Consider the following 27,247-nt stretch of genomic DNA (forward strand, 5'->3'; position numbering starts at 1 on the left):
TCCCATTTAACAAAGTCAAGTCTTTCTTTCCTTATATATAAAATTTACTTGATGGTAACATGATCGTAGACACGATTTTAGCAACTCAGAGGTATGCCATCTTGTTTGTTATCTCACATCTTTCTTTGATTTATTAATCTCCAATCCTCATAGACCAGCTAATGTGAAGGTGCTATATAATTAGAGACGGAACTATAATGAAACCTATGGTTTACGTGTGAACTCAATAGCTTTTACCCCGATCTTATATATGTTTTGAGAAATCTACTAGATATCTATAAATATTTGAGAGCTATTATTATATACTCCCTTCGTTTTAATTTATGTGAACCTATTTGACTGGGCACGGAGTTTAAGAAAAAAGAGAAGACTTTTGAACTTGTGGTGTAAAATGAGGCACATATATTTTGTGTGACTATAAATCACTGCAAAAAGGTAAATTATTTCCAAATAAAGAAAGGGTCATTCTTTTTGGTACGGACTAAAAAGGAAATAAGTTTATATAAATTGAAACGGAAGGAGTATTAATTTGAGGCCGTTGTAGGAATCCATAAACTTATAACCAACATGGCTTATAATATATTATGCCGTATAATATTATATTCTCATGGAATTCACATAAAGTCAACTCTTTTGTTCTTTATATAGAATTCACTTGGTAACTTGGTTGCCTAAACCTTTGCAGCCCTTCAGAGTTATGCTATTTTCCTTTCTTTTCTCAGTTCCTTGTTCTCTTGATTTTATGTTGGTTACGCACTGTATCTTTTGTGTGCTTTACCCATTTGTTTGTTGATATTCATAACATAATTGTGTATATTTGTTGCAGTGATTTTGCTGCTTCCCAACTCTCCTGTATTGCTGATCTGCCATTGAAAGGTTAGTTGCCCTTAATTACTCTTGTTTAATGTTTTACCTCCTTGCACTATATATATATATAGTACAAGTTCATTGCTTAAATGGTCATTAAAAGGGCAGCCCGGTGCACCAAGGTCCTGCTCTGCGCAGGGTCCGGGGAAGGGCCAGACCGCAAGGATCTATTGTACGCAGCGTTACCTTGCATATTTGCAAGGGGCTGTTTCCACGACTCGAATTCGTGACCTCCTGGTCAAATGGCATCGACTTTACCGGTTACGTCACAGCTCCCCTTCGCATAAATGGTCATTGAATTTTTGAAAATTGGGGAATGAAGTCATATTTATCTTTTGAGAAAAGTCCCTTTCAGAAAATGCATAACCATAGAGGTCCTAAAAGTTATATCAAGATGTTAACGGGAAAGAAAAGCGGGGAAATAATAGTTTTGCGATTTGAGACTGTTACAGAGTTTCTGTTGCTCGTATATTATAATATTGTTATGGTTTTTATTTGCAATGTATTTGTTTCTTTTAATCTATTGAGAAAAGTACCTAAAAATTAGTAATAATACATCAACATTTGCAATTCACTTCTGAAACAAAAACAAATCATTATTGGAATACAACATGAGCTAGCATCTTACTAATATTTCAACGTGGAAATCTATTGCTTAATTTCTATTTGGAGATTTAATTTGTCCTGAAGTTTCATGTATAGTTCCATTTCCGTATATTACTGATTGAAAGTGCCACTAAAGAGAACTTAGGGTGCATTATGTGGCATAATTTTTTTTAATATTATGCCGAATATTAATACTAAAAATTTATGCCGAATATTAATACTATATTTGTTATCGATGTACTTTAGAAAGTTTTTTATCACAAAGAATAGTAAAAACTAGAGAAATTTTATGGGTTACTATTAAAGTCATACTCATATTGCACAAAAATTTGTAAAATTTACTCACTTCAGGTTTGAGAAACTTGAACTCCAACAATGGAGGTTTTCTAATATCTTCGGTGTTCGCCTTACGTTTTCAGCAATGAAATGTACCTCAAAATATCAGTAAACCCAACAAAACTCGTAGATCCAATAGCTACTTTAACCATGAATTTCGATCCACTCTTCCAATCCAGCAATAAGGATTTTAACAATGGAGCTTCGGTGTTCTTCGAGTTCGAAGATCCAACTCAAATTTTCAAACTAGAAGTGAGTCATTAATATACAAAGTCAGCCAAACCGGATAAGAACAGGAAGGAGCGGATGCATCATAGGAATACCGGGTTCATCTGAACCCAGTACTTTCGACATAGAGCACAAGTTTATGAATAAAAATTTAAAGTTATAACAAATAGTAACTTCGAACCCATAACTTTAAAAATATAATAGGTTTATTACTAAAAACCTGAAAGGTTGAACGCATAAGAGATAATCCAGCAGCTAATGCATCCCGGACAAAATGGCAATCTACCTCGATATGTTTGGTGCGTTCATGAAAAGACCGGGTTCCTAGCAATGTGAACAACTGCTTGATTATCACAATACACCTCAACGGGACAGAGATTTTCAACGCCAAGTTCACCTAATAGCCTGATCAGCCATGATATCTCAGCTACCAACATCCTTAAGGCCCTATATTCAGCTTCGGCAGATGATAATGCTATGGTGGGCTGCTTCTTGGACTTCCAAGAAATAGGACAACCACCAAGTGGCAGAACAAAACCAGAAACATAGTTTCTACTATCAGAGAAGCTAGCCCAGTCAGAATCAGAGTAACCTTTCAGAGAAAAATCAGCACTATTGTTCAAGAATATCCCCAGCTCAGATGTGCCAGCTAAGTACCTTAATACATGATAACCAGCCTCCAAATGAGGTACTCGAGGAGCAGACATAAACTGACTCAGATGTTGTATTGTGAAAGAAATATCCGGACGAGTATGTTGTAAGAAATTTAGTTTACCCACTAATTTCCTGTAGACAGAAGGGTCAGGAATCAAGGCACCAGACTCAGCAGAAAGTTTGACATGAGGATCTAGAGGGGAAACAATAGAGCTGACTGCAGAACATTTAAACTCAGTGAGGAGATCTAAAGTAAACTTATGCCGACTAATCAAGAAACCTTGAGGTTGCTTGACGATCTCAAGGCCAAGAAAATAATAAATTTCTCCAAGATCTTTAATGCGAAACTGAGCATCAAGGAACTGCTTAAGTGCACTAATTTCAAATAAATCATCTCCAGCCAGCAAAATATCATCTACATAGACTGCAACAATGGTGAAGGTGGACCTTGAGAACTTCCTAAACAAGGAATAATCATTCAAGCTTGAATGGAAACCCTTGGCTGTAATGCAGAGGAAAGCTTGGCATATCACTGCCTAGAGGCTTGCCTCAAACCATAGACATAGAGTGACTTATTTAATCTACAAGCTAAAGAGGTAACATGAGTAGAATTAGAAGGTGTGACTGTAAGACCTTGGGGAATTTTCATGAAAACTTCTTCATCCAAATCCCCATGTAAAAAGGCATTATTGACATCAAGTTGGTAGACAACCCAATTCCTTTTAACAGCCACTGATAAGAGACATTTAATTGTAGTTAGCTTGACTACAGGAGAAAAAGTGTCAGTAAAGTCTATATCCTCTTGTTGATTATCCCCCCTTATTACTAACCTTGCTTTATACCTCTCAATTGACCCATCAACTCATTGTTTAACTTTGTACACCCACTTATAGGGAATTGCTTTCTTACCAGCAGGTAAAGGGACTATATCCCAAGTCTGATTGGCTTTCAAGGCCTGAAATTCCTTCATCATAGCTTCCTGCCAAGCAGGTTGAGAAGCAGCCTGATGATAGAATTGAGGCTCTTGCAAGTAACCTTCAGAAGATACAGAACAAACACTAGGAATAGAGACAGAGTTGCAAACATAATCACCAAGGTAAACAGGAGGATGGGAAGTTCCAGTGGATTTTCTTAAGGCAGGAACAATGGAAGATGGGATAGGAACTGGAGAGTGATTCAGAAGAGGGGATGGAGAAGGAGAAGGGGAAGGGGAGGAGGAGGAGGAGGAGGAGGAGGAGGAGGAAGAAGCAGTAGAAGAAACAATCGGATTAGAAGTAGTAACATCAGGAAAAGAAACAGGGGGAGAAGAAGAAGGAATAAAAGGGGGAAAAAGATGCGCAGAGCTAGGAGTAGAATAAGGAAAAATATTCTCATGAAAAATAACATCTCTAGAGAAAAAATGTGAGAATTAGAGAGATTGAGAAGTTTGTATCCCTTCTTCCCAGGACTGTAAAAAATAGAAGTAATAGTTCTAAATCTAAATTTATCCCTATATGACTTGGAACAACAGCAAAACAGAGGCAACCAAAGGTCTTCAAGTGAGAGATAATATGTGCATGGCCATGGAGAAGTTCAAAAGGTGATATGTTTTTCAGCTATGGTGAAGGAAATCGATTGATCAAATATGTGGCAGTTAAGACACATTCCCCCAATATTTAACAGGCAATTTGGACTGAAAAAGAAGACCCCTAGCAGTTTCAAGAAGATGTTTATGCTTCCTTTCCACAACACCATTTTGTTGAGGTGTGTGTGGACAGGATGTTTGGTGCAAAATACCATTGGCAGAAAAGAAAGATATAGTTGTGGAACTAGACCCTAATTCAAAAGCATTATCAGACCTCACTACTTTCACTGATGAATGAAATTGTGTTTGAATCATGAATATAAAAGATTGCAAAACAGTGAAAGCACCACCCTTAGAAGACAAAAGGTGAGTCCAAGTAGCTCTAGAAAAATCATCCAAGGAGAAGCAGCTTGAATTGTAGACTGACTCTCATCATTCATAAGCATAGTATAGACATTATCTACATCAAGCAATGGCTTTATGAGCAGAATGTTGCGCCTAATTGTGGAGTAGGACTCATTGAGCCCCATTAAAAACTGATGAACTTTTTGATCTTCATCTAATTTTTGATATCCTTCTTTACACCCACAAACACAGTCTGGATAGGAAAGGGAGAAGGAAAGCTCATCCCACAGTTTCTTAATTCTGTTGAAATATGAAGAAATACTAGCTGTTCCTGGGAAATTGAGGAGATCTCCTTTCGAATTTGATAAATCTTTATTCCACTCGCCTGACCAAACCTCTTTTCAATCTCATTCCACAATTTTTCAGCAAACTCAGTGTACATAACAGTCTCCCTAATTTCTCTATCTAAACTGTTGAGGATCCAGGCTACAACCATATCATTACATCTAATCCAGGGCTCAAATAAAGGAGAAGTAGGACTAGGTCTCAGAATTGTGCCTTTAATGATTCCCAACTTGTTTTTACAAGACAATCCTAGCAACATGCCCCTTCTCCAGCTGTACCATCAAAAGTCGTAGAAACTAGTACGGTACCAGGTGAATCAGAGGGAAGTAGATACAAGGGAGATGAGTGAGGCACAGCAGAATCATCACTGCTAATAGCATTGGTCTCAGAGGTAGATGTTGGCCCCATAGTACCCAAATAAAGATGGACTCACAATCAAACAGAAAAATGCCAAAGAAATACACAAAGGTAAGAGAGCAATACCGATTTTCTTCAAACGCTTGAAAATCTATGAGATTTCTGATACCAAAATTGGTATCTACTCGACAATTGACAGAGAATTAAGCAGAGAGAGAAGAAGAATGAAGGGAGAAGAAGGCAGAAAAGGCTAGAACAATGAGAGGGGATTTCGAATTTTCATTAACACTCAAAAGTACCTAATAGGAGATTACAACTTGCTATTTATACTTCTCAATAGTCTACTGAAATTACAAAAACAAAGCAATGGAAATGAGCTAAAACATGCTAACCGAATTTCCCGCCAAAAGCTAACATTCAAATTTTAACTAACAACTAACATAACTAACTTTCAAATTAGTCTACTCATCAGTTGATGTGGCATTATGAACTTCATGCATTTTGTGTATCAATACCCCCTTGTTGAAAAACACCCTTGTCCTCAAGGTGAAGGAAGGAAATCTGGTCCTAAGGAGGGAAGCATATTCCCAAGTAGCAGCAGCAACATCCAAACCTTGCCATTTGACTAAACAATGTACGACTGCCTTGTTACCCTTTTTGACCAATCTGCGATCAAGTATAGCTTCAGGAGTAGGACATAGAGGACTAGAGAGATCCAAGACAGGTGGGTGGACAATTTCAGAAGGAAGGACCGGGCAAAACTTGAGTTGGGATATATGAAAAGTAGGGTGGATTTGGACCTCAGGTGGTAGCAGCAACTTATAAGCAACTGCTCCAATCCTTTCAACAATAGGATAAGGACCAAAATAGCGAGATGTAAGCTTATGATAGGGAGAGATAGATAGAGTGGATTGCCTATACGGTTGAAGTTTCACAAAGATCCAATCACCAACTGAAAACTGCCTGTCAGTGCGATGAGCATTAGCTTGATCTTGCATACGCTGTTGAGCTTGTGCCAGATGGTATTTAGCTAGTTGCAATTTAAACTCTCGTAGCAGCATGATGTTCTCAATGTCATCAGAAGGAGAGTCACCAGGAAGATAAGGAAGGTGAAGAGGAGGAGGGTAGCCATAAAGGAGTTCACAGGGTGAAGTCTGAATGGCAGAATGTTGTGATGAGTTATACCACCATTCAGCCAAAGGCAAGAATGCACACCAATCAGCTGGTGAATCAGAACAGAAACAACGTAGATAAGTCTCCAAATATCTGTTAAGAACCTCAGTTTGGCCATCAGTTTGAGGATGATAAGCTGTGGAAGTGTGCAAATGGACTCCTTGACCAGAAAGGAACTCCTTCCAAAATGTGCTAATAAAAATAGGATCACGATCACTGGTGATGGTAGTAGGGAACCCATGTAATTTGAAAATATGGTCAAGAAAGATAGGCACAAGGGATTGGGCAGTGTAGGGGTGAGCCAAAGCAATGAAATGGCCATACTTGGTCAATCTATCAACTATGACCCAAACAACTGTCTTTCCTTTTGATTTGGGCAAACCTTCAATAAAATCCATGTTGATATCTGTCCAAGGAACTGTAGGGAGAGGCAAAGGTTGCAATAAACCAGCTGAGGCAGAAGTATCATACTTGTTCCTTTGACACACAGAACAATTGCGCACATAGTTGAGGATATCAGTTCTGATGCCCTTCCAATAAAAGTAAGCCATCAATTTTCTAGTGGTTGCATCAATGCCAGAGTGGCCACCAGATGGGGATGAATGCCACAGCTGCAAAAGCTTAGTCCTTAGGCCCAAATCATTTCCTACCATCAATTTACCCTTCCTCCTAAGCTGATTGTTTACCCAAGTGAAGTGTTTCTGTGGTTTGGTTTGTAAGGAGTTGATGAGACTGTGTAACTCAGGGTCATTGAACCAACTGTTTTGAATTTCACCCCAAAGATCTGCTTGTACAGAAGAAACCATTAAGGTCATCAGCTCAACTCCTGACATTCTTGACAAAGAATCATTAGCCACATTCTCCTTGCCCTTCTTATACTGGATTTCAAAGTCAAAGGGTAACAATTTAGTCAACCATCTAATCTGCAAGTCAGTATGTAACTTCTGCTCCAAGAGGTACTTAAGGGCTTTTTGATCAGTCTTCACAATAAAATGTTGACCCAAAAGATAGTGAGACCATTTGGTAATTGCAAACACCAAAGCCAACAACTCCTTTTCATACACAGACAAAGCCATATGCCTAGGAGCTAACCCTTTGCTAATGAAAGCTATAGGGTGGTCATCTTGCATAAGAACAGCACCAATGCTTGTGCCACTAGCATCTGTTTCAACTACAAATGGAAGAGTATAGTTAGGTAATGCTAGCACTGGAGCAGAAGTAAGAGCTAACTTCAATGCTGCAAATGCATCTGCAGCCTTAGCATTCCATAAAAAACCATCCTTCTTGAGTAAGTCAGTGAGTTGTCTACTGATAAGGCCATATCCCCTAATGAACTTCCTGTAATAACCTGCTAGGCCCAAGAATCCTCTTAGTTGCTTAAGAGTAGTGGGAGTTGGCCATTGCTGAACTGCTTCAATTTTCCTAGGGTCAGTAGACACTCCCTCAACAGTAATGAAATGCCCTAAGTATTCCACCCTTGAAACTCCAAAGGCACACTTAGACTGTTTGGCCAATAGACTGTGAGTGACCATGGTATCAAATACCTTCTGCAAATGCCCCACATGATCTTGCAAACTAACACTTTAGATCAAAATGTCATTAAAGAACACCAATACAAATTTCCTTAGAAACTTCTGAAACAAGTGATTCATGAGACATTGAAATGTAGAGGGGGCATTAGTTAAGCCAAAAGGTATTACTAAATACTCATAGTGCCCAGAATGTGTTTTGAAAGCTGTTTTGGGAACATCCTCAGGTAGCATCCTTATTTGATGATATCCAGACCTGAGATCAATTTTAGAAAAAATAGTAGCCCCAGCAAGCTCATCCAATAGATCATCTATAAGAGGTATTGGAAATTTATCCTTGACTGTGCAGTGATTCAGCTCTCTGTAGTCTACACATAGTCTCCATGATCCATCCTTCTTTCCCACAAGGACCACAGGAGAAGAGAAGGGACTGTTACTGTACTGAATGACCCCTTGCTGTAGCATTTCATTAACCAACTTTTCAACAATGTCCTTCTTAATAGAAGAATACCTGTAGGGCCTAACATTCACTGGGTTAGAACCAGGTTGGACGGGTATTCTGTGGTCAAAAGCTCCCCTTTGAGGAGGTAGTGAGGTAGGCTCAACAAAGATCAATCGGTATTGATGTAACCGCTGGTCAATATGAGAAGCACTATCAGATTTGGCCATGCGCAAAGCTTGACAGTGCTATCAGTAAGTGAGCTAGGAATGCTATCCCTCACTTGCAACATAAAGAATTGCATATCCCCCCCCTTTTAATCTATTCAAGGACTTTGGACCGAAAACCTTACATTCCTCAGACACTCCCCTCAACAAGTGAGACTTCCCTTGATAATTGAAGGCCATAATTAGCTCAGAATAGTCCATGGTAATGGGACCTAGTGTTTTCATCCATAAAGCCCCTAAAACAAGATCATATTTACCAACTGGAAATACAATTAAGTCAGTGGGAAGGTAGTACCCTGCAAGATCCACTCAAAACTCCTAACAACCCCAGTAGTGGCTTCTAAATTGTTGTTACTAAGGCTTACATAGCTCACACGGGTAGGACAAATTTGGCACCCCAGCCTCTTAGCAGCCTCCTCATCAATAAAGTTGTGTGTACTACCTCCATCAAGTAAGATTTGTATTGGCCTCTTCTCACTATATCCAGTAACATGAATTGTTTGAGCTCCTTGAAATCCACTTAAAGCACATAGAGATATCATAGGGGTATCCCCTTCCACAGCTGACCATTCTTCACCTGAAGGACCCCCCTCAGATTCCTGCCTAACAACCTCTCCACATTCACCTTCTGAAACTTCCAGATCCATCACAAACAGTTGTTTAGGTAGGTTACATTTATGACCAACAGTGTATTTCTCATCACAAAAATAGCAAAGACCCTGTGCCCTTCTAGCCTGCATTTCTGCGGGAGAAATAGTTCTTCTGTTTCTAGGAACATTAGCACTGGTTGAAGGAGGTAAAGCAGTCTATGAGTGGAGGTAATAGGACTAGGATTGTGTTTGAGGGAAGATGGCTCATAAGAAGGCTTTTTGAGGTGAGTAGATGACACAGAAGTAGTGCTACACCTTAGAGCTCTAGCATTAGCAGCTAAGGTTGCTTCAGCTAATCGAGCTAAGCGATAAGTTTTGGACAAGGTCTGAGGTTCATGCATTTTGACAGGGTTCACTAATTCCTCCTTCAGTCCTCCTAAAAAGCAAGAGATAGCCTGGCTAACAGTTAGATCACACTGAGCTAATAGCCTAGCAAAAGCAAATTGGAACTCCTTCACTGAACTAGTCTGCTTCAACTGCTTCAGTTCGAGCATAGGATCAGTATATTCCTCACTAAATGTTTCAATCAAAGCCTCAATATACTCCTCCCATTGAGGGAGGATAGGTGAATCTCTTTATTTCATATACGACTGGTGCCATGCTAGAGCATCATCATCCAAATTCATAGAAACTATATTGACCTTCTGATTCGTAGTAGTATTATCAACATCAAAGTATTGATCAATCTATAGCCAGCTTTTCAAATTTTCACCATTTAATCTAGGAAACAGTAGATTATGACTTCGACTGTTATGAACATGATAAGGATTGGGGCCTAAAATTCCCTGACCTGATTGCAGTACATTATCTCGAGCATTTGAAGTGGAACTACTATCGCGAGACTGTTGATGAAGTTGCATTCCATCAATCGAGTTTTTGAGGGCTCCAACCATTTGTAACATTTCAGCATGACGATGATCCATATCAGCTCGCAATTCCCGTGTCTTCTGATCGAGAATTGAAAGGAGATCCAACTACCGAGCAGCTAAATCTTCGTACTGCTCCTACAAGTCTAGAGAGGCCATATCAACAGCTTTGCGTGGTCCCATGATTTAGCTCTGATACCAATTGATACCAAAATTGGTATCTACTCGACAATTGACAGAGAATTAAGTAGAGAGAGAAGAAGAATGAAGGGAGAAGAAGATAGAATCGAGAAGAAGGCAGAAAAAGGCTAGAACAATGAGAGGGGATTTCGAATTTTCATTACACTCAAAAGTACCTAATAGGAGATTACAACTTGCTATTTATACTTCTTAATAGTCTACTGAAATTACAAAAACAAAGCAATGGAAATGAGCTAAAACATGCTAACCAAATTTCCCGCCAAAAGCTAACATTCAAATTTTAACTAACAACTAACATAACTAACTTTCAAATTAGTCTACTCATCAGCTGATGTGGCATCATGGACTTCATGCATTTTGTGTATCAATTTCAGTACCACAACAGCCAGGAAAGAAGAAATCACCAAAAATCGTCGGAAAAAAACACCGCAGACGAACAACCAGCCCATCGAAAAGCATCAAAAATATCGAAGAAGACCACTGTAGACCCAAGTAACTAGCTTCGATCTACCGTTTCATGGCTCTGATACCATGTAAACATCCATATTCGAGATGAATCACTGATGCTAAACCCTAGCTTTGGTAACTGTCGCATGAAGAGAGAGGAATAGGAAATCTTCTTATTAGAAAATGAATTCATCTGTCTTTACAATATACAGAGAAAACTATTTATATACATGTGGGCCGGGTACACATTAAATTACATTTGGGCCTCAATACAAGTGAATGAAGAATACTACTTCAGATGGGTTCACTTAAGGTGGTTTGGCCCAACTGGCCTCTGAATCACCAAGACTCTTCCATGGAATGATAACCGCTACAAGAAGATGGAAACGTCATAACGCATAAGAATTAATTGTGACAACTTTTCAGTTTATTATTTATGTACTCCCTCTTTCTCAAATTATATGGTGTAGTTTCTAAAAATAGTTGTCTCAAATGATTTATCATTTTAGAAGTTCAAGACAAAATTAATTATTTTTTTCTCATTTTACCCTTAATAGTAATTATAGAATAAATATTCAATAAAGATAGATTATATATTAAGACATAAATAAGAGTTAAATAGTCAAAACCTCTTCTAATTAATGTTTCTTAAGGGTCGTGTAAAAGAGAAATATGACCGATAATTTGAGACGGAGGGAGTAGCAGATAAATGAAAAAAACGAATAAAAAAGCAAAAGAATCTGAAAAAAGATAAATATGAATCCAGGATTTTGAGAGGTGCCATGTCAGCACTTTTTGCCCCTCTTTTATAGTATACTAGTATATTTATCCGCGCTTCGCGCGATCATGATAATAGATATAAAATATGACTAAAAATCAGTTTCATAAGTTTTAAAAGGAAATAAAAGGAGTCCAAATATTCTTTTGTACTTTGTGAAAAAGTCACTTTATACTTTTCATGACTCTTTTACTGAGGAATATTTCATTTTAAATATAAGACAATCCATTTAAATTGTGCTTTTTAACTTGAAAATTAAGAACAATAAAATAGAGAAAAGATAGTGTAACTTGCCCGTATAATATTTGGTGGTTTAAACCTGACATATTGCCCACTCTTTTTCTTCTTCCTCTAAGCTCTTTTCATAGAATATCTATAGAAAATGTTGAAACTTCTGTTTTCATATGGTTGATAATTTTTTATTTATCTAAAGTAAAATTTGGAAAGAAAAAACAACCTAAAAAGGAAAGAAGACAAAAAAGAAATGAAAAACAAAAAACCATGCCATGAGATCTCACGGACCTCTATTCTTTGGATTACGTCAATCAGCAATTCAGGACTTCAGGTGGCAAATTCATCCCACGGTATCTAATAGTTCAAAAATCACATATGACCTGTCACGGTCTACGTCTCAACTTAGCTTTTTCAAAGCCATTCTTCTTCCTATAAAAATATTTAAAAAAATTAGACATTCATGAAAAATAACACAATATATAATGCGTGTAACAAATGGATATTAAAATCAATATTTCTCATACTTTAGTATGGACGCAGAAAAATTGCCTGCTTCTGCATCGCTTTTCCTCACATTGATGATATCCCAAAATTCATATGCGAGAAGCCTTATAGCACTTGTTGAGGACATATTCACTCAATGGATGGAATTATGCTAATATATTATGCATATAACTGAAATGATTCGAAGAAATGACTGTTTATAGTTGTCACTTCATCCTATCCGTTCTTGGAGACATTCCAAGAATTGAACTTGCTAGAACTTTGGGGATGATTTCTAAATTTAACTTTCTCCCTTTTATTCACATCTTGGAAACTAAAAATTATCACATTAACTATCATCCCGAATAGACTTGCGCTCTTTGATATAAGATATTATTTACAGTGTCAAAGTGGAGAAACTTCTTCAATTCAAATAGCCAGTTTCAAAGTTATCAACAATTCGATAATTATATCCACTCTTCTCGACAAATTTCTTCGCCAAACAAATGAAAAGTGTAACATCCAAAAGCAGATAATTTGTTTTTTTTTAAAATCATAGTAATGGTATATTGCAAAGGATAAGAATTATTCATATACCGAGAAAAAACCTGCATTTTTTTTTCAAGTTTCTTAGACAATTTTCTCAACAACCAAATAAGAAAAATGAGAAGAAAGAAATGATATTTTTTCAAAACTCAGCAAATACCTATTTGTGGAATGACCATAGCTTGTGTATTTCTTGATCTGTATTCCTCTAGCGCTTCTTCGGAACCACAATATTCCATTTTCCTTAATATATATCGCCAGGTCCTTCTTCATTTTACCAACGTTGGAATATCATTTCCTTTCTTCAATCTTTAATTGCCTTTGGAACTTTATAACGTTTGCCCACAAACATTTAGACTTGATATTTGGATCTCCGTTCTACATCTTCACTCCTCCTTGAATCCTTGTAGTAAAATGTTGCTTCCTCCGAATAATTCCAACTTCAGTAAAATGTTGCTTCCTCCGAATAACCAACTTTAATATGGAGTTTTGCTAGCAGGCGAAGTGCAATTGCTTCTCGGTGATTACAGTTTGATTGCCTCCTCAAGCATATGAACCTGTATTTGTTTTTATAAATTTTTAGATCATGTGTTCTGTTTCACATCCATGTTGGTTGTTGGATCAGTTTATGCCCTTAATTATTCAATATTTAGAGTAGTTGAGGAGTTTTGCAATATTAATTGTGGTGATTACTAAAAATAAATTGCTGCTATTTGGGTTTATTAGAAAGGCAGTCAGCAATAATGAATTGATAAATTCAATTAAATAAATTGCCTAGTGCAAACGACAGGCAGCAACGGAAAGCAAACAGACAGCTATGGAATGGTTAATTAGGATTGTAGAGGAGATTGTGGGACGTGACTTTCCGGTAGAGGTGTGATTAAGAGACTGGGACATGACTTTTGGGTTGTTTTAAATATCACATAATAGATGGGAATATGCAGAAAAAGTAGGGAAAAACTGAAAAATTTGAGAAAAAAGATAAATGTAATTCTTGGTTTAAGAGAGGTCCAAGTCATCTTTTTCGTGCCCTCTTTTATATAGATAGTATATAGATAGGTATATAGATTTTCTTGACTAATTAATACTCCCCATCGAAACTTACAGCTAATGTTAATGCAGAATTTGTCGTTAGATACCTAGGTCCTAGTGTGATGTCAGATGCATGGCCGTCTTGCAGTAAATTTTGTACTATAATTAATTGCCGCGCATGTGATGTGATGCATTCCTCGGATAAAACAAATAACGCCGCTTCCCCATATGCAAACCTTAATCGAAGTTCTCATCCCATTTTTAATAAACTTACTTGGCAACTATAGATTACAGATCATACCATTTCAGCCACTCAGGGGTATATATGCCATTTTTCTCTTTGATTTTATCTTGTTGTGTACTCTATCTTTTGTGCTTTACCTGTTTGTTTGTTGATACTCATAAGTCATATGTCTGTTCCTTAATTATATTTTGTCTTTTTAATTTGCAGCTGGTATTGCTACTTCCAACTTGCCAATCTGCCATTGAAAGGTTAGTTTCCATTTACTCTTCATTTGATTGAACTTGTGATGGCAAAGCCTACTAAATTACCTGATCTTATTTAGTTCGTGCCTCCCTGTTTGCAACTTTGCAAATCATGTTATCTTTAATACCATTGACCTCTTGCAACTTGCAACTTGCAGCTTTCAGGTCATAATTGGAAAACAGTAGATATGGCTTATGCTAGTGTTGTTTCTCTTACAAGAACAATAGAACTTCTCTTGACATCCAATTCGCCAATGCAATCTCTAATTTGTGACCACAGAGAAGAATTTCTCACTCTTTATGAAAAAGTTAGTTCCCTGGAAGTATGTGCCAAGAAATTTGAGAAAAGCAATGTTTCTGGAAAAATGACAGATTTTGAAGCACATATAAAAGAAGTTGCAGATTTTGTTGAACTTACAATTCAATTAAGACTAACTGAATCTTTAGAGGCATATGATGAAATGCAGAAAGAAAAGGCACATGAGAGGCTTTGTGATAGCCTGCAGCAAGTAGCACAGGAGATTGATCGTGTACAAAAAGAGTCAACAAAGATTAAAGACAAAGGCAAACAAGCATCAAACAAACCATCGCTGGTTCAAGATTCAAGTTTAGCGAATGTGGAGAACAATATGTTGGGACGTGATGATGAAAGGAAACAGTTGCTAGAAGATCTGACTAGAGGCTTCTCTGGTGAACCCAAGGTCATCCCGATCGTCGGGATGGGGGGTATTGGTAAAACAACTTTAGCAAAAGAAGTCTTCGATGATGTCACCATTCGGTCTCATTTTGATGTTCGTTCCTGGGCTACTGTATCTAGCCAACACAACGTAAAGGAAATCTTGCTAAGCCTTCTGAGTTCAAGAAAAGAAATGAATGACAAATATTACAAGGAAGATGAGCCAGAGCTAGCAGACATGCTGCGAAAGAGTTTAAAGGGTAAGAGATATTTAATTGTATTGGATGACATTTGGAAGAGTAAAGCATGGGATGATGTGAGACTATGCTTTCCAAGTGAAAACAATGGGAGTCGAATACTGTTAACTACCCGTGACACTGAAGTAGCTTGTTATGCTGGTACAGAGAATCTCTCTTTGCAGATGGATTTCATGCATCCAGATGAGAGTTGGAACCTTTTTAGAAGTGCAGCGTCTGCGAACGAAGCATTACCATCTGAATTTGAGGCTATTGGGAAGCAAATTGTGGACAAATGTCAAGGGTTACCACTAACTATTGTCGTGGTTGCTGGGATTCTGTCCAAATCTGAAAGGACAATAGAAGATTGGGAGAATGTTGCAAAAGATGTCAAGTCATTTGTCAAAAATGATCCAGATGAACTATGTTTACATGTGCTTGGGTTGAGTTACAATCACTTGACTAGTGACCTAAAAGCATGCCTTCTGTATTTTGGAATTTTCCCGGAAGACAGTGAGATTTCAGTGAAGAGATTGGTGAGATTATGGACTGCTGGGGGCTTTCTGAAGTTGGAAAAAGACTTGGAAGGAGAGGCTGAGAAGTGTTTGCACGATCTTATAGACAGATGCCTAGTTCTAGTCAACAATATAAGTTTAGATGAATCAAAAATTAAATCATGTAAGGTTCATGATCTAATATATGAGCTTTGTTTGAGAGAATTAGCTGAAAGCCAAAATGTTTTTGTCATGAATGACATTGTATATGTTGATAACAATGGAGATTATAATTTGGATGAAGATGACAATTGGGATGATTATGATTATTTGGATAAAGATGAATATGATTATGCTGAATGGGAAGATGATTTGGATGAAGGTGATTGTTTGGATGAAGGTAATGGTTTGGATGAAGGTAATGATTTGGATGAAGGTGAAGATGGTGACATGTTGTCTAACGAAAGATTCCGGCCGATGAAGCATATAATGGGGCCGTTTAAGCGACGGATTGAAGATGATGAAAGTGACTATGGTTATTACAAGGCCCTTCTTACACCAGGACATCATCATTTGATAAGGAGGCAGACAGATGATGCTGGCAACATTAATCTCTTGAAACAAACTCGTTCTATTTTCTTTTTTCACAGTTCATCTGCTCTATATTTTACTCTCACATCAAAGCTTTTTCATTTCAGTTTACTCAGAATCTTGGACTTGAGTCCCATAGAGCTTCCAATTTTCCCTGCACAGATACTATGCCTCATTTGGTTGAGGTACCTAGCATTGTCCGGGTATTTTGATATACCTCCAGAATTTTGTAGGTTATGGAATCTGCAAACATTCATTGCTTCATTCTTCACATCTTTGCCAGAGCAAATTTGGAAACTAACGGAATTAAGGCATCTCGAACTGGAATCACTTGATTTGCCGAATCCGCCAAGTGTATCTGTTGATGAAGAGAGGTACTTGGGTTTTTCAAACATACAAACTATTTCCGGCTTGAGTCCATCTAGTTGCACAGAGGAGGTTATTTCAGGGATTCGGAATGTTAAGAAATTAAGAATCTTTGGAGAGAAAGATGAATATCAAATTTGCCAAGAATCTAGACTCTTCGACAATCTTGTCCATCTACATCAACTTGAAACACTGAGTTTTGAAATTAATGTACCTTGGAATGAAGTTTTTTCAATGACCATTTCAAGTGCAGAAGTTTTTCCAGCAACGCTCAAGAAGTTAACATTGCTGAGGACTAATCTACGGTGGGAGGACTTGAACATCATAGGTGAACTGCCAAACCTTGAGGGACTGAAGCTGCACGAAGATGCTTGTAAAGGGGAAATATGGTGTCCAAGCCCTGGGGGATTTACTCGGTTGAAGCTTTTGCAAATTCACCATCATAAAATCAAGTACTGGAAAGCCACTAATGACAGCTTTCCTGTCCTGGAGCGCCTCCAGATTCAATATTGCAGATATTTGGAAGAGATACCAATTGAGTTTGCAGAGATTTACTCACTACAACTAGTTGTGTTAAAAGACTGCAAGCCCAAGCTCAAGGCTTCTGCTGCACGGATTCAACAAGAACAAGAAGACCTCGGAAACAAACCTGTGGATGTTCGTTTCTATAATGATCTAGGTGAGTATAACATTATATTCCAGCATGAGCTTCCCATAATTGCTTAGCATATATTTATAAAGGTTACACTTATTTCTCATTTCCGCAAGGTTATAGTCGTTCAATTGCAGTTCCTACCTTGCTTCTTCTTCTCTCTCTCTTAAATACTTTTTTATTCTTGATTAATACACATAACATTTGGATAGGAGAATGCTTCGATCTTTTTGATTGTGAAATTATAAAACTATTGCAGATTAGTTAATAAAAAGTTATCAAGTCATAGTTAAAAAAATATAAGTATTTTCTTTTATTATGGCTAAATAATAAATAGCCAAGTTAATTAAATAAAACTGATAATTTGAGTAGTAAAATAATTCAAATGGTCTTGAATGTCCTTATTTTGAGTAGTTGCAGGTGATGTGTTGTCACGACCCAAAATTCAACTAGTTGTGATGGCACTTAACCCAACCCGCTAGGTAAGCCAATTAACAACTATCTAATTTAATGAGATTTATTGAGACAGACCTTCATACATTTCCCAAGGATTGGTAGTACAAATCATGAGCTTCTACGATTTATAATTTACAAAGCTGGTATGAAATAAAGTACATCATCTGTTTGAATAGATTAAAATTCTAAAGCTACCAAGATCAAGTTGCAGCTATGACTGGAACGCAGGTACATATTCAAATCCAGTTGCCGCCGTACACAACAACATCAACATTCAACATCTGCACGCAAGGTGCAGAAGTGTAGTATGAGTACAACCGACCCCATGTACTCAATAAGTAACAAACCTAACCTTAGGTGGAAAGTAGTGACGAGCTGGAACAAAGGTCGGAGTCCAACACCAATTCATAACATAATAAAGTGATAAAAGAAGTAACTCGGAGATAAAATGCTCAGCTCATTCACGGTTCGGGAAAATAGGCATGCTTTTCAAGTATATCAGTGAAAACCCAAATCTTTTACCGAAATCACTAAAATATGAGTTTGTAAAAATGTGATTTTTCCCAAAACTTTCAATAGGTTAATGTTTCATTTTCAAATGACATGAGGAAAATACATCTCTATGCCTATATGTCAATGGTATGTGAAGTCATGAATGACGCAATACCGTACAACATGAGGAAAATACATATCTATGCCAGTATGTCAAGTGTGCATGTCGAATGCAATGCAACTTAGTGATAAAACTATATGCATACTCTCAAAGTGTCAATTCACTCGGTCCTCCCAGTCACTCAGTCCTCCCAATCACTCGACACTCGCGCTCGGCACTCGCACTCAGTAGGTACTTGCGCTCACTGTGGGTGTGCAGACTCCGGAGGGGCAAATCCAGCCCAAGCGCTATAATAAGCCAATCATGGCATGAATCAATAATACCTGTTGCGGCGTGCTGCCCGATCCCATCATGAATCAATAATACTTGCTGTGGCATGTAGCCCAATCCCATCAACATCCTTACAATCAGGCCCTCGGCCTCACTCAGTCATCAATCTCTCCAGTCTCTCGGGCTCACAATGTCATGAAAATCAGCCCAAAATGATGATGTGATGTATCAATAAATGGTAACAAAGACTGAGATATGATATGCAAATGAATGCGTATGACTGAGTATGTAATTGCAATGTACGCGAATAACTCAACAGCAGAAATGACCTTAGTGAGTTCCAACAGGATAAGCATAGAGCCTAGACATGGTTTCTAACATGGATCACAACTCAATTACTCTAGCACATAGAGATTTCATAGATACAAATAAGATTTGGTAACTACATAGTACCATAGAAATAACCGAGTCACAAGTCACACGGTCCACGCCCACATGCCCGTTACCTAGCATGTGCGTCACCTCCACACCAAACACATATCACGTATATTCAGGGGTTCATACCCTCAGCACCAAGTTTAGAAGTGTTACTTACCTCGAACAAACCAAATCCAATACCGAGCAAGCCAAACAATACTTTAAAAATGCCATCCCGTGCGTACCGACCTCCGAACGGCTCGAAACTAACCAAAAGCAACTCAAATACATTAAATAATACCTAAGGAAACAATTCTAAATGATAAAGGTCGAATCTTTAATCAAAAGCTCAAAGTCAACCAAAACGTCAAACCCGGGCCCGCAACTCAGAACCCGACAAAACTTAAAAAATCCGATAACCCATTCGATTACGAGTCCAACCATACTAGTTTCACTCAAATCCGACTCCGAATCGATGTCCAAAACTCAAAAATTCACTCTATGAAACTTTAGACAAAACCCCCTAATTTCTCTCTTGAAATCCTCAATCAAATGCCAAAAACGAAGATAGATTCATGAAATAAAATCAAAACCGAGTAGAGAAAACTTACCCCAATCCATATGGTGAAAATCGCTTCCAAAATCGTCTCAATTCGAGGTCTATAGCCCAAATATGAATAAAATGACCAAACCCTCGATTTAATAGCTTCTGCTCAGACCTTTCGCAGATGCGAACAAGTAGTCGCACCTGTGACCTCCGCTTCTGCGGCAAACGACTCGCACCTGCGAGAAATCACTGAAGACTAGCCTATCGCACCTGCAGAATTTCCCCGCTTCTGCGCACATGCAGGTGCGACAACCACACACGTTTCTGCGCCACACGCCGCTTGTGCGGCTCGCAATTACGCTTCTGCGGACGCGCAGATGCGCCCCACATTCCGCTTCTGCGGCTCGCCACTTCTAGCCTGATTTTGCTTCTGCAACCAAAGGGTCACATCTGCGATCAGCCCTCCGCAGATGCGGTCGCACCAAAACAGACCTGCCCTCAGCCTTTACCAAGAATGATCCAAACGATCTGAACCTCGTCTGAAACTCTTCCGAGGCACTCGGGACCTGCCGAATATACCAACAAGTCCTATAACATAACGCAGACCTACTCGAGGCCTCAAATCACGTATAACAACATCGAAATGATGAATCACACCTCAAATCAAACTTAATGAACTTTCAACTTTCAAAACTCGCGCCGAAACATATCAAATCAACTCGGAATGAACTCAAATTTTGCACACAAGGCCCAAATGACATAACGAAGCTATTCCAATTCTTGGAAGCACAATACGAATCCGATATCCTCAAAGTCAACTCTCGGTCAAACTTATGAACTTTCCAAACCTTCAAATTTCCAATTTTCGCCAATTAGTACCGCAATCTTCTAAAAATATCCAAATGCAAATCCGGGCATAGGCTCGACTCCAAAATCACCATCCGGGCCTAACGGAACCATCAAAACTCCAATCCTAGGTCAAATACTATAAAGTCAAACTTGGTCAACTTTTCCAACTTAATGCTTCAATCATGAAATTCATTCTTCCAAATCGATTCCGAATAGCCTAAAAACTAAAACCGACGATTCGCCCAAGTCATAATACATCATACGGAGCTACTCATGCCCTCAAACTACCGTGCGAAGTGCAAATTACTCAAAACGACCGGTCGGGTCGTTACATTCTCCCCCACTTAAACATACGTTCGTCCTCGATCATGCCCAGAGTCGTTCCAGAGCCATCAAATCGTCGTGTAACCTTACCATGCACGTACTCGGGGTTGATCCCACGTCACCCTAATCCATATAACCCTGACTTCACAACATAACTGAAGATCTTTATTTCAACCTTAGCCCATAAGCCTTGGAATCCAATTTCCAAGATTCGGAATTCCTTACAAGACCCGAATCTCTCATCTACATACTGTATAAGTCTGAACTAGCTGTATCAAGCCTTAACCAAAGCCCAAGATGCCATCACACGATATACCACATAACTCAGATGCTTATAGCAATAACTTCTGACCACTGTAGCTGCCAAAAACAAACCTAATACCGGTAATAAACCTCATGTCAAATAAAACCTCATTGAAAACCTTCGTACACTGCCGATGATGAAAGAAACACGCAGAAACTCATAACCACTCATCAGGTCAACAAGTCATGGAGTTCCCTCTCCTTCGACCAGAACTATAGCCAATTTCTAAGCCGACTTCCGATATTATTCCTCCATACATACTGTAATCAAGTCCGATAGTACACATTCTAGGCCTAATGACCTCAGCTCATCAAACACAATCATTCTATCGACATGCCACACCAATACAACCTAAAGCCACAAACCGTGCAATCCGTGCACCAATAAGCAACAATCCATGCACCCAGAAATGAAAAATGACTCAAATGAGAGAACTGTTCCGCAAGCTCAATAAGTACCACCACAATAGCAATGCTATGAACCCATCATACGTAGTAGAACCAAGACACACGAATCTGACACAAAGAATCATATCCCAATATAACTCCGCTGCAAGGCGTGACCCCATCCAAACACCGGTCCTATGAAATACCTCAAGCCACAATGCTCAAAATCAGCAACCACACGCAATTCAACATCTAGTACACGAAGTGCATGACCATAACTACGGAGAAGCAAACAACACAATACATCACAACCGGAAAAAGGCCAAAACCAAGGCGCAATCGACCATTCCATACCCCAATCACCATTTCGCTCGGATTCCGCTACAAGGCCCCAAACAGAACCGCACAATGTGTGCATATAACCAATAAATCACAAACCCTCGTAGCATAGAAGAGTAGTACATGGAACATACCAGATACGAATGAGATCAATTCTAGCCGAATGTCACATCCTTCAACAATAGCAGTACAAAGTACACATCCTCATTAGGCCTACCAATGAGCCTCCAAATCAATCCTGGTCATCCACAAATAGATAATTAACCTTCCGAAAGTCCACAATGACCTAACCATAACGCATGCTATTATCTGGCTAGCTTTGGCCACATCTTCACGGTCCACAACCACGAAACAATCTGTTTCTGAGAACTCCCAGTCTCCAAATTCATAGAACACACGAATCGCCATATCTGATCCCAACTCCACTGCCCGATTGTCTAGCACATCTCTCATAAACGATCATCCCACGAGGAATACTTCAATAATTCTTCCATGCCACATAGCAAAATATGAATATCAGCAGTCGATCAACCAGGCGAGTACCACAATACCAATGAAGCATCCGTAAGTCAAAACTCAGTGCGACTTCTGGATGCTCACCCTTCTCAGGCAATACCAAGTAGTTATAGCATTCATCTAAACATCGGAAACCATCCATGTTGTCTAAGAATTTATGACCTTCCCTTCAAAACTAAACCGTGACCTTGCACACGCAAATCTCAATCCCACACAGGACATCGCATCTATCATGTCATCATATGAAAAGTACGAGAATCTCACAATCAACTCTGAGTCACAAGCAGAATACATACTCGGTCAGTCGAAAACCTTCCATTTGATCCCATCCTGGAGAAAATCACAATACACAACATGCTCCTCACGCCGGTAGGAAATATCCATCTCAAACCGTGGTAAAAACCATCGAGAACTCTTTGAAACCCATTTGAACATAACCAAGTCATCAGAACTCAATATCTCTAACTCAACCAAGCCACGCAGGTTGCCAAACCCAAGATTATTGCCATAAAACATCTGTAGGGATTCACCACATCATAAGTACCCAAAGAACCGATCATATCCATTACCGTGCTGATCCAACCTACTACCAAGCTGTCCTATTTCTCCGAGTTCCTTTCGAATTACCTCAAGTTGACACTTCTCCTTGCCAGAACACCACGATCCTTAACCAAAACTCACCCCACGAGATCCTAGCATAAACCACACCGCCCTAAGGCCCCTAAGCCGCTGAATTCCCTCTTAAGTACCCCAACAGAGTTCAGCCCTCCGCAGATGCAGTCGCACCAGAACAGACCTGCCCTCAGCCTTAACCAAGAATGATCCAAACGATCTGAACCTCGTTCGAAACTCTTCCGAGCCACTTGGGACCCCGTCCGAATATACCAACAAGTTCTATAACATAACGTGGACCTACTCGAGGCCTCAAATCACGTATAACAACATCGAAACGACGAATCGCACCCCAAATCAAACTTAATGAACTTTTGAACTTTCAACTTCCAAAACTCGCGCCGAAACATATCAAATCAACTCGGAATGAACTCAAATTTTGCACACAAGTCCCAAATGACATAACGAAGCTATTCCAATTCCCGGAACCACAATCCGAATCCGATATCATCAAAGTCAACTCTCGGTCAAACTTATGAACTTTCCAAACCTTCAAAATTTCCAACTTTCGCCAATTAGCGCCGAAACCTTCGAGAAATATCCAAATGCAAATCCGGGCATACGCTCCAGTCCGAAATCACCATCCGGACCTAACGGAACCATCAAAACTCTAAGTCAAATACTAAAAAGTCAAACTTGGTCAACTCTTCAAACTTAAAGCTTCAATCATGAAATTTATTCTTCCAAATCGATTCCGAATAACTTGAAAACCAAAACCGACGATTCACCCAAGTCATAATACATCATACGGAGCTACTCATGCCCTCAAACTACCGAGCGAAATGCAAATTGCTCAAAATGACCGGTCGGGTACTTGTGTGTTTGCCTTTTGAAGCTTAAGGGCTTCCCTTGCATTTGGATCTATATATAGTATGTGTTTCTTACACAAAGGCTTGTGTTGTAGTCAATCTTTTCACACATTGTATCACGTATGTAGTACATCTTAAGTAATACTTGTACTTTTGTGTATTATAGTCAAACTGTTCACACTTAATTTTATGTCTTCTATACCTTGAGTTCCCTCTAGAGGCTTCAGTTGTGCTTCCAAAAACTTCAGTTGTTTCCTTTCTCGCACAGAGTCATCGTAGTTTATGTAAAAAATTATAATGCTACATATACATAAATTTTCTGATTCACTGTTAAAAATCTTTTAGAATAAAAATCTTTTAGAAGTACATAATTAAACTGAAATTGATGGATCTCACCTATCTCCCCCCTTAAGGCTGGTGTAGATGGTTGTGGCTTCTCAAATTTATAATTGACCCGTCACGTTTCTTTCCTACAAAAGCATAACTGAATCTAATTCAGTAGAATATTAGCCAAGGACTTTAAGATTCCTATAGAGTTTAAGATTCTTCTCTCGTGGCTTTTGCTGAGAAATTTCAGGAATAGCATGAAAACCTTGGAAATGAACCTGTTGATGTTTTTTGTACGATGATCCAGGTGAGTATAATATATCATATTCCAGAATGAACTTCCAATATTTGCTTTGGAAACTTAAAGTGTATGTATCTTTTATAATGACCAAATAAATTAATTTGATAAGAAAAAGTTAGAAAGCAATACAGATCAAAATGGTGTTAGCTGTGGTTAATATGTATTGTAGTTGTAGATGACTATTTGCCTTTGAAGATTTGGGGCCCGTACTATTTTTACGGATTTATAATCTGACAATTGTAGTTTTGGGTCTTATAAATAAAAGACCCCACTATATTTTACTTATGTGACTTCATTCAGTTTCTCCCAACCTTTCTGCAGATGATGATTATGAATAAGAAGGAGAAGAAGAAGGAGAAGGAGGAGCAGGAGGAGGAGGAGGAGATCGATGGTTGACACGATCACACTCAATCTAGCTGGTAAAGTCATTTCAGTAACAGATGCTTATAAACAATAAATATGCATTTATATTGGTGATCTATTGGTTTAGTTTTCGCAGTTATGTTTCACTGGAGTATTCATCTTTGACTATGTGATCCATTGATGCAACAATGTGCTTTTACTTTTCTCGAGTATCTTTCACCGTAGAAAAAACAAGTTCTTTGGGTAATAACACAAAGCTGAATGACCACCTATGAAATTTACTCTTAATTAGGATAGATTCTAGCTTTTGGAAAATGCATAGAGATAGAGATTCATATCGAGTATTTAACTGGTAATAAATAAAGAAATATAAATATGTTGGATTCCATCCAAGTCCTAAGTTTAATTTGTACAGTACAAAAATAGAGCCTAGGAAGTGGGCCTAGCGTGTTGACTGTACGTTGCCTAAATGTGGAATGTTTAGATATTTAAGCTCAGTCTTCCCTTAAAATGGCATAATAGATAAAGTTGTAACACGTAAGAGTACAATATGATCGTTGAAAGGGAGGAATAATATGGGAGTGTTTTAAGATAGAATGATATGTGAAAGGCAAGTTCTATATGGGTGTGATGTTGGACATCTAGGGTCCGGTATATCCACAAATGAGCTAGCGTTGTCTAAAAGGCGATGCTAAGATGATGTGAGACCATAAATAGATTGGGCAAGATAAGGAACGGCCATATCAGAAAAAGGATGCAAGCAACACATATAGAGGTAAATCTAGAGAATGTTGCCAGAGATAGTTTGACCATGCAGTGCACTAGTACATAGGTGTAACTAGAGGTTCTAAAATGACACTAGGTAGACCTAAAATCGTGTGGACAGTAGGTAGATATTGTATCAAAAGATCTACAGTATTTTGAAATTATCGTTGATTTTAGCTAAGCATAGAACCTTATGAACATAAAGATTCATATAGACAATATAAACTATAGTTGAGATTAAAGCTTTGTTATTGCACTTACATTAGGTCTGGTTTTCATTTTTAGCCTCCATTGACTTGTTGCAACTTGCAGCTTTCAGGTTATAATTGGAAAACAGTAGATATGGCTTATGCTAGTGTTACTTCTCTTACAAGAACAATAGAACTGCTCTTGACATCCAATTCTCTAATTTGTGATCATAGAGATAATTTTCTAGCTCTTCATGAAAAAATTAGTTCCCTGGGAGCATTTGTCAAGAATTTCGAGAAAAGCAATTATTCTAGGGAGATGACTGATATGGAAGCACAGATAAAAGAAGTTGCAGATGTTGTTGAACTTACAATTCAACAAAGACTAACTGAATCTGTCATGGCAAATGGTGAAATACAGAAAGAAAAGGCACATGAGAGACTTTGTGATAGCCTGCAACAAGTAGTAGAGGACATTGACCGTGTCCAGAAAGAGTCATCAAAGATTCAAGATAAAGGCAAACAAGATTTAAAGGAATCGTTGGTTCAAGATTCAAGTTCGGCAAAAGATATCCTGAATGTTAAGAACAATATGGTGGGACGTGATGATGAAAGGAAAAGGTTTCTAGAAGATCTGACTAGAGGCTTCTCTGGTGAACCCAAAGTCATCCCTATCGCCGGGATGGGAGGCATAGGTAAAACAACTTTAGCAAAAGAAGTTTTCAATGATTTATCAATCCGTTCTCATTTTGATGTTCGTGCCTGGGCTACTCTATCTGGCCAATACAATGTAAAAGAAATATTGCTAAGCCTTCTGCTTTCTACAATGTGCTGTGACATAGTTGAAATGGAAGAGGAAGATGAGGCAGAGGTAGCCGACATGCTACAAAAAAGTTTAAAGGGAAAGGGGTATTTTGGTAGTCTTGGATGACATGTGGAGCAGTAAAGCATGGGATGACGTGAGACAATGCTTTCCAAGTGAAAACAATGAGAGCCGAATATTGTTGACTACCCATGACACTTACGGCTATATATATCGGGGTCATATCCAAAACTTTGTGCCTCATCTATGGTTTATTGATATTATAAATTTGATGTTGGGACATATTATATGGTGTAATGGGCAACTCTTGATGCATGTTGTTGTTACGTGTTTAGCTGAGACTTTAAATTATGGATAGTCTTACAGGGAACACTTCATCTGATTTTTCATTAGATACTGGTAATGCTTGCTTGAAGGCTGTCTAAAATGTTATGGTTCACCTGAAGTTTAGGCCTATCGGGTGCCTTTCATGTTACATTTGGGATGTGATAGGTAGAAACCAAACAGGTTACTCGTAACTATTTGGACTGAGAGTAAGGTAATGAAATCTTGTTATGCACAAGAAGCTGA

The 27,247-nt window shown here is 38.4% G+C and overlaps 1 protein-coding gene across 3 annotated transcripts in view; it reads left to right on the top strand.

Moving 5' to 3' along the window:
- The window catches only part of LOC107784068 (putative late blight resistance protein homolog R1B-17), a 30,810-nt gene that overhangs the window by 1,062 nt on the left and 2,501 nt on the right, over positions 1-27,247 (top strand). The window contains exons 2-6 of one of the 3 annotated variants that reach the window (XM_075241529.1): positions 827-876; positions 14,359-14,399; positions 14,552-17,435; positions 24,488-24,544; positions 24,860-24,957. In XM_075241529.1, coding sequence (XP_075097630.1) covers positions 14,582-17,435; positions 24,488-24,498 — 2,865 coding nt within the window. In that variant the 5' untranslated portion in view covers positions 827-876; positions 14,359-14,399; positions 14,552-14,581 and the 3' untranslated portion in view covers positions 24,499-24,544; positions 24,860-24,957. Of the gene's footprint in view, positions 1-826; positions 877-14,358; positions 14,400-14,551; positions 17,436-24,487; positions 24,545-24,859; positions 24,958-27,247 lie in introns of those variants that run through there. The other 2 variants (XM_075241530.1, XM_016605132.2) reach the window with 2 other exon arrangements.

The sequence above is a fragment of the Nicotiana tabacum genome, chromosome 21, assembly GCF_000715075.1.
Source record: "Nicotiana tabacum cultivar K326 chromosome 21, ASM71507v2, whole genome shotgun sequence".
NCBI lineage: Eukaryota > Viridiplantae > Streptophyta > Magnoliopsida > Solanales > Solanaceae > Nicotiana > Nicotiana tabacum.